The sequence below is a fragment of the Stegodyphus dumicola genome, chromosome 8, assembly GCF_044657685.1.
Source record: "Stegodyphus dumicola isolate Sdum_Otavi_A_Nest chromosome 8, ASM4465768v1".
NCBI classification, from domain to species: Eukaryota; Metazoa; Arthropoda; class Arachnida; order Araneae; family Eresidae; genus Stegodyphus; species Stegodyphus dumicola.
In genome coordinates this window covers 130438443-130452028 of record NC_140775.1, presented here as the reverse complement: position 1 = coordinate 130452028, position 13586 = coordinate 130438443, and the positions used below count along the sequence as shown (strand labels likewise).

Sequence of the window (13586 nt, the reverse complement as noted above, 5' to 3'; positions counted from 1 at the left end):
TGTTGTTATCTTCCTAGCCTATAACGAGATGCATTCATATATCCTGGTTTTAAAAAATAGTTATTAAGTAGTGGAATAAGAATATATAAAAAAAAATGCCTTTAGCAAATAAATGCCTTTATAATGTCTGCTAATTTTATACATGCTCATTTAAATAATGCTAAAAATATGCTCATTTTTGTTCCTTTTCTTTCTTTTATTTTTTTATTTAGTTTTTAAATTTCATTATTGATGTAGCTTGGTGTGCTAGAAGCTATCAGTGTATAATCGCAATGGAGACTGGGCATCCTTAACAAAGCTGCATTTTAAAATATAAGCGATGGATAGAAATTCCTCTTAGTTTTTCGGAAGTTTGTCGTTATACCTTACTCTTCTTGCCTCGAAAAAAATTGCAGCGGAATAAATCAGCGATATCCTTGTTGATAAGGGTTTGGGTAAGGGGAGGAACGATGATAATTTTTTAGATGTTTATTTATGTAACCTTTTGATTTGGTGGGCGAGGCGATGATCATTTTATAGACGTATGTTTCCAGCACCTATTGAATTGAATGCCAAGGGCCGGTAATTTCTCATAAAGACTCTACATAATTTTTTATTTACGAATTAAAATTTACCTAAACCGTCGTTCATTCAGAATATTTGTAGGTAATATTTTCAAGTGTTTTGGAATAACTGCCAAGGTTGGAACTGCGCTGGATGCAGCAAATTTTAATAAATCTTCAGCCAAAGAAAGTCGCTACTTTTGTAAATCGTTCTTTGCTTTCTTTCGAAGAGTGTATGAGGTGATCTCTCTCGTAGTTATAAATAAAATCTGCATCTGACTAAAGAAAAGTGCCTTTGGTAATTTATAGGTTTGCCGAGCAACGCGTTATAATCTAATTGGTACCTCACTTTAGCGAACACTTCTCATTAAACGGACAGTTCATAAATCCTCCAGTCCTCGAAGCTTAAAAGCAGTATACTACTTACTCTTTAGCGAGCAACAGATGACAATGGGCGCCTTGGTCCCATAAATGTCCGCTAACGGGTTCGACTATATAATTTTAATTTGTACGGAAGCTTAGTTTGAAAAATCATTAAAAAATATAATACAAAAAGTTGCCGGAAATGCTACATGTCAAACAGTAACGCATAGAATCTATTTTTCATTAATGATTTGTCGTTAGTAGATTATGTTTCACTGTTCTTTTCAGTGCCTCTTTCTATGAATTTATTATTTTGTCGTAAGTCTTCAGCGTTACTAGAACATTGTCATGTAATAAACGCTTTATCTTTTAAGAATGAGAATATCGGATTTTATTTTTGAATAAAATTATCCCTATTAATTATTTAATAAAAATATTATGGGCTTCTACTACGTTATTTTTTTTTATTTTTTATTTTTTTTATTTTTTTAAGCGCTATTTTTTTAAACTGAAACATTGCAACTGTAACTTACGCCGCGTTAAAAGGGTCTTAAGAGCTATATGTTTTTTAATACTATCTGTTTTACTCTTAAATGTCTTGTAAAACGTTTAGTAACGTGTAATAATGACTATTCGACAAGAGTTAACTGAGTATGAACGTAGAATGTTAGTTGGATCTTGATAAATGAGGCATAGCCTTTCTCGGAAGTTGTGGAATTTTTTTTTTAGATTTAGATTAACACCGACAAGGAACAGAGCAGTGGATAGGCACTTATGCTGAATGATCGAGATTAGAGACGTCTGAACAGGAATGCCTGCGAAAATAGACGAATGACACTGTAGGAATTGACAGCCACAGTCAGTGTGATACCGTGGGAATTGACAGCCACAGTCAGTGTGACACTGTGGGAATTAGCCACAGTCAGTGTGACACTGTGGGAATTGACAGCCACAGTCAGTGAACGATGCGTGAGAAGCGTTACAGCAAAGCTTGGCATGAGAGATTGGAGTAGAAGGCCCAGCTGAGTGCCTGTACTCACAGCATACATGAAATTAAATTCAATACCTCATCTAGGTTCGCGAATACATTCATGTGTTGAACTTAAGAAGATCAGTGGTTTCAAACTGTTAATTGCATGCAGGCTGAGTGCTCGATCTGAGAACAGTTGACTTGCCGGAACAAAAAAATTTTAAACTTTAGATTTCACTTACTGAATATTTATTGAAACATACATAAACTTAATATAATAAAACATATACAAAAACATACTAAACATATCAACTATATACATACTATATAACATACATAAACTATATTAATAAAAAGGGAAAAAATTCAAATTAATTTTTGTTTTCTGTGTGAAATCAAAGTAGAAAAATACTTATAAGAAATTTTTGTTTGTTTATATTATGTAATTCAAACGAATTGACAGCTAAATATTAAATTTTAGACTGACATTTATTTCCGGTATTTACAATATGTTGAATTTACCATTAAATAACCTACTTTTAATCTTAACTGGAATGTCGTAAATTTCAGAATACTGCAGGGCTATTGATTGTTTGCTGGTAAACAAAATTTGTTAAATGTACCAATATGGGAAATTCTCCCACAATTACCCTAGTCACGTGACGCGAGTACATGCCCTACTGATAAGCCCGAGTTCGAATCCTAAAGAAGGCAGGATGTTTGTAAGCGGTGGGAGTGTGTAGGCGGCAAGACAGGACTCAAAATACACGGTGAGCTGGAAGTCCTCTCGAAAGGCTGATGGTAGGGGAAGAGGAGTGCGAACCACCGTCTGTGTTGTTCTCGCTCAAAATTGGGACGAAACTGCACATTTAGTTCGGCCGAACTATGCCTGTGGTTGAAATTCTGATTCCACTTCTACCTGTATCTATGCAAGCATATAGTGATAAAGCCCGAACCTATCCTAAACTATTCAAGTATGAGTTTCGGAAATTGGAGGATTTAAAAGACTGTGCCAAAAACGTGATGTTAAACTTGATCTTTAAGTTTGAAGTTGCGCTCTGTTTAATATTAACTTCTTTTTAACAATTTCAAAATAGTTGTAATTTTTTAGTGATAGGATACATTTAAGATAGGATACGTTTCTGTGCTCATTTTATATTAACATTTATTAGTGTGATATTTACAGAACTCTGAATTAGACATTTTGATAACGGAATGGTTTTTAAATGTAATAATTTGTTATTTAACGCCGAGTCCAAAGTATGAAACAATATTTTCAAAGCGTAGTCCCACAAAAATAGCCTTTTTCTATTTGTTTTATCAACCTTGAAGATTGCTTGTTTAAATTATACGAAATCCTGTTATTTATTCAACTAAAAATTAAAAAGTATTGACGAGAGATAAGGATTTTGTAATTTATAAATTAGTGATATTCATTAACAAGCTCTGTTGACTTTGTGGAGTTAACCGTCTTTCAGTCATTTTTTCTCTGTTTCATAGTAGCGGGTCTGCCTTCTAATTGTATTCAAGTCTCAATAAACCAAGACATGAGCCGAATTATTTTTACTGCAGAAGAAAACCATTTTTATTTGAAGCTAGCTAAGCCTTCTCAGTTGAAACTATTGCTAAATAAAATTTATTTTTACCAATTTGTACAAAATTATTCCTTTAGGTTAATGCTTTATCATAGGAGTTTCTGAAATCTTTTAGCTGGTTTATTCTGTATATAACGAAATGAAAATTTTATCTATATTCGTGTTATCTTAAGCATTTGTTCGCAGTACCCAATAGAATTCTTGATAGATATATAAATGATATCCATGAGAATTTGCAATTGCTGTTTAAAAGAGACCGTCATTCAGCACGTCTTCTTGTCACGCATTTGCCAACTGTTCTAACCTGATTCGACGTGTTTCTTGCATCGTTATCGATCATACAGTTGAATTCGGGTGGGGTTGTCGTCATCTTAAGACATGGACCTTATAAGAAATAGACTAACCCAAATGGGTTTTCTCCCTTGTCTGACGCGTTCCCGGCTATTACCTTGATCACATCCGGAGGAGTAGGGACGGCTTGCAGAAATTTAACAGTGGTTGCCTATTTCAGCGTGTATAATTGTCAAGAAAAAGCTGGTTGTAGCACCTCATTTCACAAATTAGAATTTCTACATATTTTTATTTTTGAAACTGAGATTGATTTTTAACAATTTAGCATATTTATCAAGCATAATTAGCGTTCCAAATAATTATTATAATTATTACAGATATTTTTTTAGCTTTTCCTATGCTGTAAGGAAATTTGTAACTACTTCTTTTAGAAAATAATATTTTAAATCTGAACTAATAGAAAATTTCGAACAAGCAGTTTTCTCTAGCAACTTTTATGCTTTTTATTAGTGTAAATAAGTAAAAAATACTAAAATATTTAAAAACGAATTTTTTTGTTTAAAATTCTCAATTGTGCTGCTTTTTTAAAATTATAGATGAATATTATAGCACAATTTCTATAAAGGAATTTTATTTCAATTATATTTGATAATACATCATAGTGATAAACACATTTGACAGCTTAATTTTTATACATTTAATTCTAATAATAAAATTGTATTTGATCGTAATAATTCATTTTGCTTGTATTTTATAGTGATTATTTTTTAAATTTATTTTTAGTTCTGCATAAGATTTCTTTTATTTACTGTTAATTTAATTTATTAGCTCGAAGCGGCATTTTGCGCTGTTTCACTATAAATGTCCGTGTCTCCTTGCAAATTGTTGTTACCAAATATTATCGCCCTGTACTATATTTAAAGAAATTAAATAATGAAGAATCTGCATGAATACATGTATGTTTCTCGCGCTGTGACAAAAACGTCGGTATCTAGAACCATCAAATTTTGAATAATGTAATCCTCCACCCGAACATGGGCATCTGGACGGCTGAATTTCGAATTTGTTTTAATCTATTTCATATTTTGTAAAACTTTAAAACGAATTTTTGATTAACAAACTCAACGAGTTCAAAGCGAGCAATTGTTCAAAGCGAAAAATAACATTTTTATCTCCAGTGCGAAAATTCTAAAGATATGTGTTTTCAAATGTATGTGGTTTACGGGCGAAGAACATGATATTCAATAAATATAGGTAATACACAAAAAGTTAAAAAAAGGTTCCTTTTGGGCGTAATATAAAATTGAGAGCTTCTAGATTTTATTTTATCTTTTTTTTTTTTTTCCTTCATTAAACTCAGAAAATTTTATGCTCCCAATTACTAAAATAAATAATCCATTTTAATGTTAATAATTTAATGATGATATAATTAAATAAATGACGGTTTTGTAATGTTATTATAGTTTTGAAAATCATTGCCTGAAAATGTTCATTAAATTAAAAAAAGAAAAAAAATCAGATCTTGTTTAATTTTACCTTATTTTTTTGAAAGCGTACTATCAATCTTATTTAATTTTACTTTATTTTTACGAAAAATTAAGTTCATAAATTTTGTGCTTAGTTTTTACCGTTTTACCAAAGTAAAGATGTTTGTACAAGAATTACGCGTGAAAAAATGCGCGAAATGTAGTAAAAACTGCTTTAATGAGATATATTAAATCATATTTGAAAAAAACTGTGACTTTCATAATCTCATCACTATACAACGTATCACATTTAATAATTAAAAACAGTTATGTGATACAAACGCCATAGGTTTCAGTGTTAAAGTAAACCAGACCGTCCCTACTCTTTCTTGTGGAAATGTTGGTGACGAGCGCCCCGCCCACTGGGTTAGTCTATCTCTTCCACGTCTTAAGATTGGTGACGTCACACAGCATCACAGTCACGCTATTCTATATCGACGTCATCCAAGCAAATCCACCGCGTAGTCTCCTCAGACAGGAATCTGCAAAAAGCATCTAGATGAAGGTCAGACCATTCATTCATAATCTTAAGGAACTCTCATTGGGATAAGATTACATCCTTGGGGGGGGGATGAAAGAGAAATCACATCATATTTGTAAATTTGTAAATATCTGAAACAGAGTGGGTGTTATCTAATCGAACTTATGCAATTTACTTTCGAGAGAGTTAATAACAAATTGTGATCGAAAGATGCTTATCCTTGAAGATATTCTAAATGGTACATTAAGTAATATGTTTGACTGCTTTTATCTATTAAATAATTTGAAAATTCTTTGCGAGGATATAGCAAACTGTTGTATGTATTATTAATTTTAAGTTTTTAATATATCACAAAGGAAGATCAGGCTTATATAGCCTTTAAAATATGTGATGCCTAATATTTAACAGCCGATACCAAATGGATCCGAGGATTCGTCTCCCCCAATAAAGTTTTCCTGAAAACCAGCTGAACTTATGAGAGAGATATGAAGACAGTTTATTGCTTATTGCATTACATTTATGTTAAAAAGCAGCATGTATGCTTAATTTCATTCGTAAGTTGACATTTAGATCTGCTTAATACTTTTTAAATATCAAGGTAATAAAATCCATTTTTTACCTTGTGAAACATCTATCAAAAATGAAGAGTTGTCATACATTCAAAACTTCACCTTTGAAAGTGCCATGTAGGTGTATTTAATTATGGCAAAGCACTTTAGGGCTATCTGCTTAAGGGGAGGAATGCCTTCGTGGAGGACTTTCTAAGGGAAACTGGCTCGTATACGCGTTACACATGGGGAAAACCACGAAAACACCCATGCAGCCGGGCCCGTTCGCGGGATTCGAACCTCGGACCGAACTACCAGTGTTCAGCGACTTTACCGCTCGGCCGCTGGTGGGCCCTTGAAAGTGCCATGCAACAGTTATCAGCGTTTTGTCTCTCGCTGTTCTGAATCACTTCTAACATTTCCTCGCCATATAGACCTAACATCGAAATGCCCAATAATAATTTCAGTCTCTGGGATGAATTAAAAGGTGAATGATGATTTTTTAATTATAAAAACTAATTGAAACTAATCTTCTTTGGAACTTCTAAAAGCTTTTGTTTATTATTGAGATTTCTGTGATCCACATTGTCACTTGGAATTTCGAATCATATTTGAAATGATTATCTCCATAAAATCGTTGAAATCAACGAATACAAGTTTCCTTCATTTGAGGGTTTTTTTTTTTTTTTTTAAATCATTAGATTTCGGTAGTTCTATGAATAGTATTTTTTTCACCCTTATCTTCTGTTAGTTTGTGAAGGAGAAACCTCATATAGATCTTTCAGTAAATTATAGGTCAGAATGAATTGGAAGACTAGGTATGCCAGATTCTTCAACAGGCATTCTGCTTGCTCTGGATTGATAACACTGATTCGGAGTTCTGGTAGGTCTTTGTCATCAATCCTGTTTTAAAATGTCTGGAAAAGTTTTATCAGCTTTAAAACAAAATATATTCTGATTGCATTCAAAACTTGGACTGCCTTTGAATTGTTATCTCTCCTGTTTTAAAATGTCTATACTATACAAAAACTTCTGTACGCAACAAATAATCATTGCTGTGAGCATGTTGCATCAATGCAGTTATTTCTGCTAACGTTTTATCAACTATGAAACGAAACTTAATGTATTCTAGCGGCATTCAAAACTTAAATAAAGTCAAACTTATTGTGTTGATTATATTCAAAAGTTAATGTGTTTATACTTCAGATTTTTATAATTACTAATTTCACTAATAATTAACTTATAATTTCAGATAGAAATCTTAAGTTGGGTTTCTATTTTAGACAGTTCTTGCACGATCGATTTCAGTTTTGCCCCCACCCCCAAGGATTTTTTTTTTTCAACTATTTATTTATAAATTTTAATTCTAATTTTGGTGCTTTTGCTCCTAAAATAGATTTATTTATATTAAATATTCATAATTTAAATGTTCTCAGAATTATTAATATAGAAGTATTTTGTGTTGTGACTTAGACCTCAAGCAAAGTAAATATGTTTGAAGATAAAAATAGAAATAGAAGTAGAGCTGTCGGTTTGTAACTTATGCTTAGCTTTTAAAATTAATATTGGAATTATGATCTTAGAAAGTTTTATAATTAAAATTTATGTATGAAGTGTTTTGAAACGTTATCTTCTTCTTTACAGGCCAAACAACTACAGATATTCTCTCTATTGCTGTGAAAGCACGGTCTCGGACGCTTGGGCCCTTGAATCCTAGATTTGATCTGAATTCTCTAGTAAAAGAAAATCTAGAGAAAGCTTTGCCTTTGAATGCCCATGAACTTTGCAATAATCGTCTGTTTATTTCTGTTACCAGATCGTCCGACAAACAGAACGTTTTACTGTCACAGTACGACTCCAGAGAGGAACTTATTCAGGTAACTTTCTTTAACTTCTTTAGTGCGTTGAAAATTTTTTCTCGTACTGTCATTTAGCGTAGCATTAAATTATTATTATCAAACATAAATCTTCCCGGTGTATTTACATAATTACTTAGTTAGCAGTTACTTAACCCCTTAACTGCCGCGGGCGTATATATACGCCTTGCTCAGCCGATGCGTTAACTGCCCCAGATGCGCCCAGATGCACAGCCGATGCGTTAACTTTGCGAATAATTTTAGGTGTAGCAGCGCAAAGCAAATGATAGCAGTTTGGAAGGACGTATATATACGCCTGGGGCAGTTAACGCATCGGCTGAGCAAGGCGTATATATACGCCCGCGGCAGTTAAGGGGTTAATTAGCAGTTACATGTGCATCCGAGCTGCAGTTATATCTGTAGTTATAACTATTGCAAACATTTGATCTTATCAAACAACTTGCTTTGATAATTAAATTGCTCAACTTGCTTTGATAATTTTCATTCCTCCCGTTCTTTATAGGGGCCTATTCTTCAGATTTTAAATGCACGTAATTTCTGTTGCTCTAAAAGTTTCAGAGGGTTTTTTTTTTTTTTTTTTTTAAATATAATAATAAGGGGAATTTATGTAAAATTTAGCAGAACTCTACTCCTGAAAAATGTTAAGTCGTTGAGACAGATTATTAATTATGATGCTGCAGCTCATAATTATTAATTATAATGTACTAGAACTCAGTACTATAAGAGGAGTGAAGAATTTATAATTATGTCTCATCATGTAAAATGAAACAGAAAATTAAAAATGTTTATTTTGGGTAAATAGTATTGAAGAATTAAATTTGTGTTGTAGGATTCCAGTATTTCTCCCAAGTCTCGAGAATGATCGAAGTTTGCTGTATTAAATGTCTCACCAGCAATCATATGGAAAAACGATTGAGGCCATTATTTGCGTGATTGATGATAGTGTTGATTAAATTAGGCAATACATTTCAGCAAGGTGCACAAGAAACATATCTGCCATCTTATAATTTAAAGAAAACTGCTTCATGTATCGTTATATCGAATTTTGTATCGTATATCGAATTTTGTATATATGTGATCAACTTTAATGAAATTATATGTGAAATTGCATTATCTTTTGTATAATGAAACACAAATTGCTTGAGAGAGCGAAACTCTGCCGGAAAAATACGAGAGCATGTCTATTTAACATTGAGGTAAATGGCTATCTTGCTAAATTTGCCATGGTTTTGGCAATTAATTTTTGTTGCCGAATCTGGCGAGAAATTGTTGAAAGTCGCCAAATTTGGCTGCCATTTTACGACATTTCGGTCCATTCCCTGTATAACCAACCCTAATCGGTACTGTAATTGAGTAAAGAGTAACCCTATACCAGGGATCGGCAAACTACGGTCCGCGGATAAAATTTTAATTTGCCGGTTCGAGGCAAATTAAAAGAAATATATACTTACATATTATATATCCATCTCCTTTTATACTTTTTTTTTCTTCCTTTTTTTACAAAGGCCTGATGATCTTTTTACTTCCTCTATTTTTATTCTACAAAACATAAATTGACGGAAATAGCAAGCACAGACAGTTTTCAATCGGTAAAGTGTTAAAAAAGCGGAAGTTCTTTGTTAGTTATAGCTGTTAGATTAGTGCTGGCGCCAACTAGCGTTATCTCTTTCTCGGGGAGCAGACATGTGGGATAAATCCAATATTGGTGAACTGAGACCTCACATATGGCAGACCGCGCATTTTAAACTCTAGCCAGCAGATTTTTCTTTTGGCGCGAGTTCTAATATTTTGATTGCGTATGGAAAGATTGCGGACATATAGCATCATTGTGAACAGTGTTGAAATTATTAAAAGTATAGCTTAGCTAGTGCTTGTTTGGGTTATTCGTAAATTATTTCAACCCCAAAATTGCTACTAAAAAACGTAAAGTTGATTCAGAGTGGCGTGCATTTAATGATGAATGGACCTGGAAATATTTTTTTTTACAGTTTTAAAATATAAACCAGTGTGTCTCATCTGCGTTCATAACTAGCTGCAGTAATCTTCAGACAAGCAACTGAGAGAGGACATTGTGTCGAATGACTTCCATGGAAAACAGTGTTCTGCGGAGTGTTAGAAGATAAATATTAGAAGATACAGAGTGGCTTTCGGGCATTGCATTTTTCACAAATCTTTGTCATATGAGCAACTTGAATGTGAAGATGCAAAGGAAAAATAAATTTATCGATGATATCTGGGCCCATCTCAAAGCTTTTAAACTAAAACTTAATCTGTTTGCTGTGCAGCTAAGAAAGACTTGTTATATTTCCCGAGGTTAAATTCAATACCCTCAGTAAATGAAGAGAAGCTTAAGAATTATGAAGATGGCTTGCAAAAACTGCATTTTGAGTTCGGATGCCAGATTTCAAGATTTCAGTGCCATTCAAACAGAATTGGATGTTTTTACCATGCCTTTCAACGTAAATTGTGAAGCAGTGAGGTCAGATTTGCAATCTAACAATCGTCTCAAGCAGTTGTTTCTAAATATGCCAAAGTTAGAATTTTACAAATTATTATCGAAAGTAAGTTTCCCAAATTTAATAGCTCACGCCCAGAAAATCAGTGCTATGTTTGCTTCTTCTTATATATACGTGAACAAGTGTGTTTTCAACTATGAACCTTAGAAAGAATTATTTCAGAAGTAGACTGACAGATGAGCATTTAGCCTCGTTCCATAGAATCAGTACATCTCACTTCGAACCTCAATCTAAGGAACTTTTAAAAACGAAATCGCAATTTTATTCATCTCATTAACGTATTTAAATTATAATACCTGTATATTGTTTTTTAAATTTTAGAAAAATTCATCTTGGCCCGCCAAACTTTTTTTTTCCCGATTTTTGGCCCGCTACCGAAAATGTTTGCCCATCCCTGTTCTATACGTAACTGTAACCGTATCCGTCCCTTATATGTAACTTTAACCTTATGCACCTTCCACTAATTTTGAGGAACAGAAGGTACTAGAGATTTCTCGGCGTCCGTGGGAAAACTATATAAGACCAGAAGGAGCTTGCGTGACCTATCAGTAGTTGATTCAGAGTTGAATTCGGAGTACTGTGATGTCCGTGAGAGCTTCGTCTTTTTCATGCGCTTTGCATTGCATTGTGTTTAACGTTCTTAGTAGTTTGAAGTGTAAGTATTGACTGTACTCTGTGATACTGAGAGGAGCTGTACGATTGCTTTTGTGGATAGTTCTAGAGCTGTAAAGTGTTTATTTTGAGACAGTAAACTTCATCAAGCTTATCATCGGTTCTGTGTGCATTCAAACCATTACGAACCTGTACGCACGCAACAATATATATATATATATATATATAATTCCAAAACAAACAAAAAAATATAAATATGCCTAGTATTAATTATGAATATCGAAATTTTTGGTCTTCGAGAAACATTAGTTCTAAATTTCTTACTTTATGAAAGTGAAATTCTGATTGTAATTAGCCTCTTGTATTTTTCATTTTAATTCCCCCCCCCCAAAATCAACTATTTACAATATATGAATCTAAATTGCGTCATTTCAAAATTAAAGCTCTTACAAAGCTCTTCAATGCAGATACATTTTATCCGATCACTGAATACGATTTGTACTGAGAAACCTTTTAACCCTTTCCGAGGCTATTACTAAACGCGCCGTCAATTTTCGGTATCCCCTTCACTCTTGCAACTTGCCACTACTGTTTTCTTCAAAAGTATATTTCTAGGTTTATCGGTGCTCATATGAAACGTTCTTCGAGAATAGGGTGTTGCGCCCATTTCATTAATGTTGGATTATTGAAAAATGTATACTAACTATCAATAATAATTAAAAAAAAAAGAGTGAATTCTCTCAAGTCTGCAAATGTCTTTTATGCATCTATCTATGTAGTAAAACTTTGCCAGGATATTACATTATTTGCATGTAGAGCAGACCTTGAGAACTATCATCCAACGTATCCCATCGAAAATTAAACCCCACGTGAAAGAATAATAGTATGGGATATCAATGCTGTACGTTTAGCCAGGAGCTCATTTTTCAAAGTGAAATGACAATTTTTATTTAATCATTTGTAATATTTTGCTGGCTGGTTGGAATATAATTCTAAGGGTACGTTTTGAAATAAAGTATAGGATATGTGTACAGTTTATTTTTATATTTTAAGTTCATTAGAATAGAGTTGGATTTCATTTACAAGAAATAAAAATAAAAAAAAATAAAAAATAAAAAAAAAAAATAAAAAAAAAAAAAAAACCCACCTTTAATACATTGCTGTAGTTTCTCCCGGAATATAATGTTTAGTTTACTCAAGGGCAGGGGCGTAGCAAGGGGGGGCATCTGTCCTCGGGCGCAGAATCCAAGGGATGTTACTGATCCAAGGGATGTTACTAATCCAAACTGATGTTACTACATTTTAGAATTAAATGTTTTCCATCCTTGGCAAGCAGTAGGGGGCGCGAAATCTTCAGTTGTCCCTGGGCGCTGAAAACCCTAGCTACGACTCTGCTCAAGGGCTAGGACAAATGCATGCTGAGAAAATGTTAATATGATCTAATAACTTTGGAAAATTCGTACGCCGCCTTGATTGTTAGTGGTTAGCGACGCTGGCTGCCGTATCGATGCGCCCTGGTTCGAATCCCGCCGAAGACATGTGTATTTCTAAGTGTGTAGTGCCTGCGCGACATAGGGGTGCTTAAAATACTGGCAGGTTGAAAGCCCACCAGAATTGATGTATAGCTGCACAGAGTTAGTCCTTTGGGATTGTACCTGTACGATTAGTTGTAAAATTCTGGTGACTTCCCTAATACCTCTACTACTAGCAGTTGGGTTTAGAGCGATTTAGATTTAGATCGATTCTGGTTTGCCATATTTTTAAGCGCTGTATTTTGAATTACAGTGTAATGTTAGTTATTTCCTATTCATATATTATTATATTCCTTTTCTGTTTTGCTTTTATAATCTTCACTGCAATTCTGTAGTTTATTTAGGAGGGAAAACTTCTACAAAGTATTTTTGTTGTTGAGTCGAAGCTATTAAATCCGACAATGAAGAGCCGGAAAACCTTGAGATGTATGTAGTGTTTAGTTCCGTAGTGGTTATCAGTTTGAAAAACAAGAAGGAAAACCCGGAAACTAAATGAAAATTGGCACACAGGGCAACTGGGCATTTTCCCCCATTTCGCTTTCGAAAATAGTTTAACGGTTTTGAGTTATTAGGAAGCGTCTATGAAGCTCTTCGATTTTTATAATTGAGGTTTGAGTTTTTTTATTGATTTGATACCTAGGCGTGATAACAGTGTTTTTTCCAAATTGAACGTTTCTTCGCAAATATCACAGTGCAGAATTAGAAGAGAATATCGATTGAAGTGTATGATAAA

At 33.4% G+C, this 13586-nt stretch overlaps 1 protein-coding gene across 2 annotated transcripts in view; it reads left to right on the top strand.

The window, feature by feature from the left end:
* The window catches only part of LOC118195574 (patatin-like phospholipase domain-containing protein 2), a 57122-nt gene that overhangs the window by 22339 nt on the left and 21197 nt on the right, over positions 1–13586 (top strand). For both annotated transcript variants that reach the window (XM_035366905.2, XM_085822426.1), the window contains exon 2: positions 7961–8193. In XM_035366905.2, the coding sequence (XP_035222796.1) occupies positions 7961–8193 (233 nt within the window). The remainder of the gene's footprint in view (positions 1–7960; positions 8194–13586) is intronic.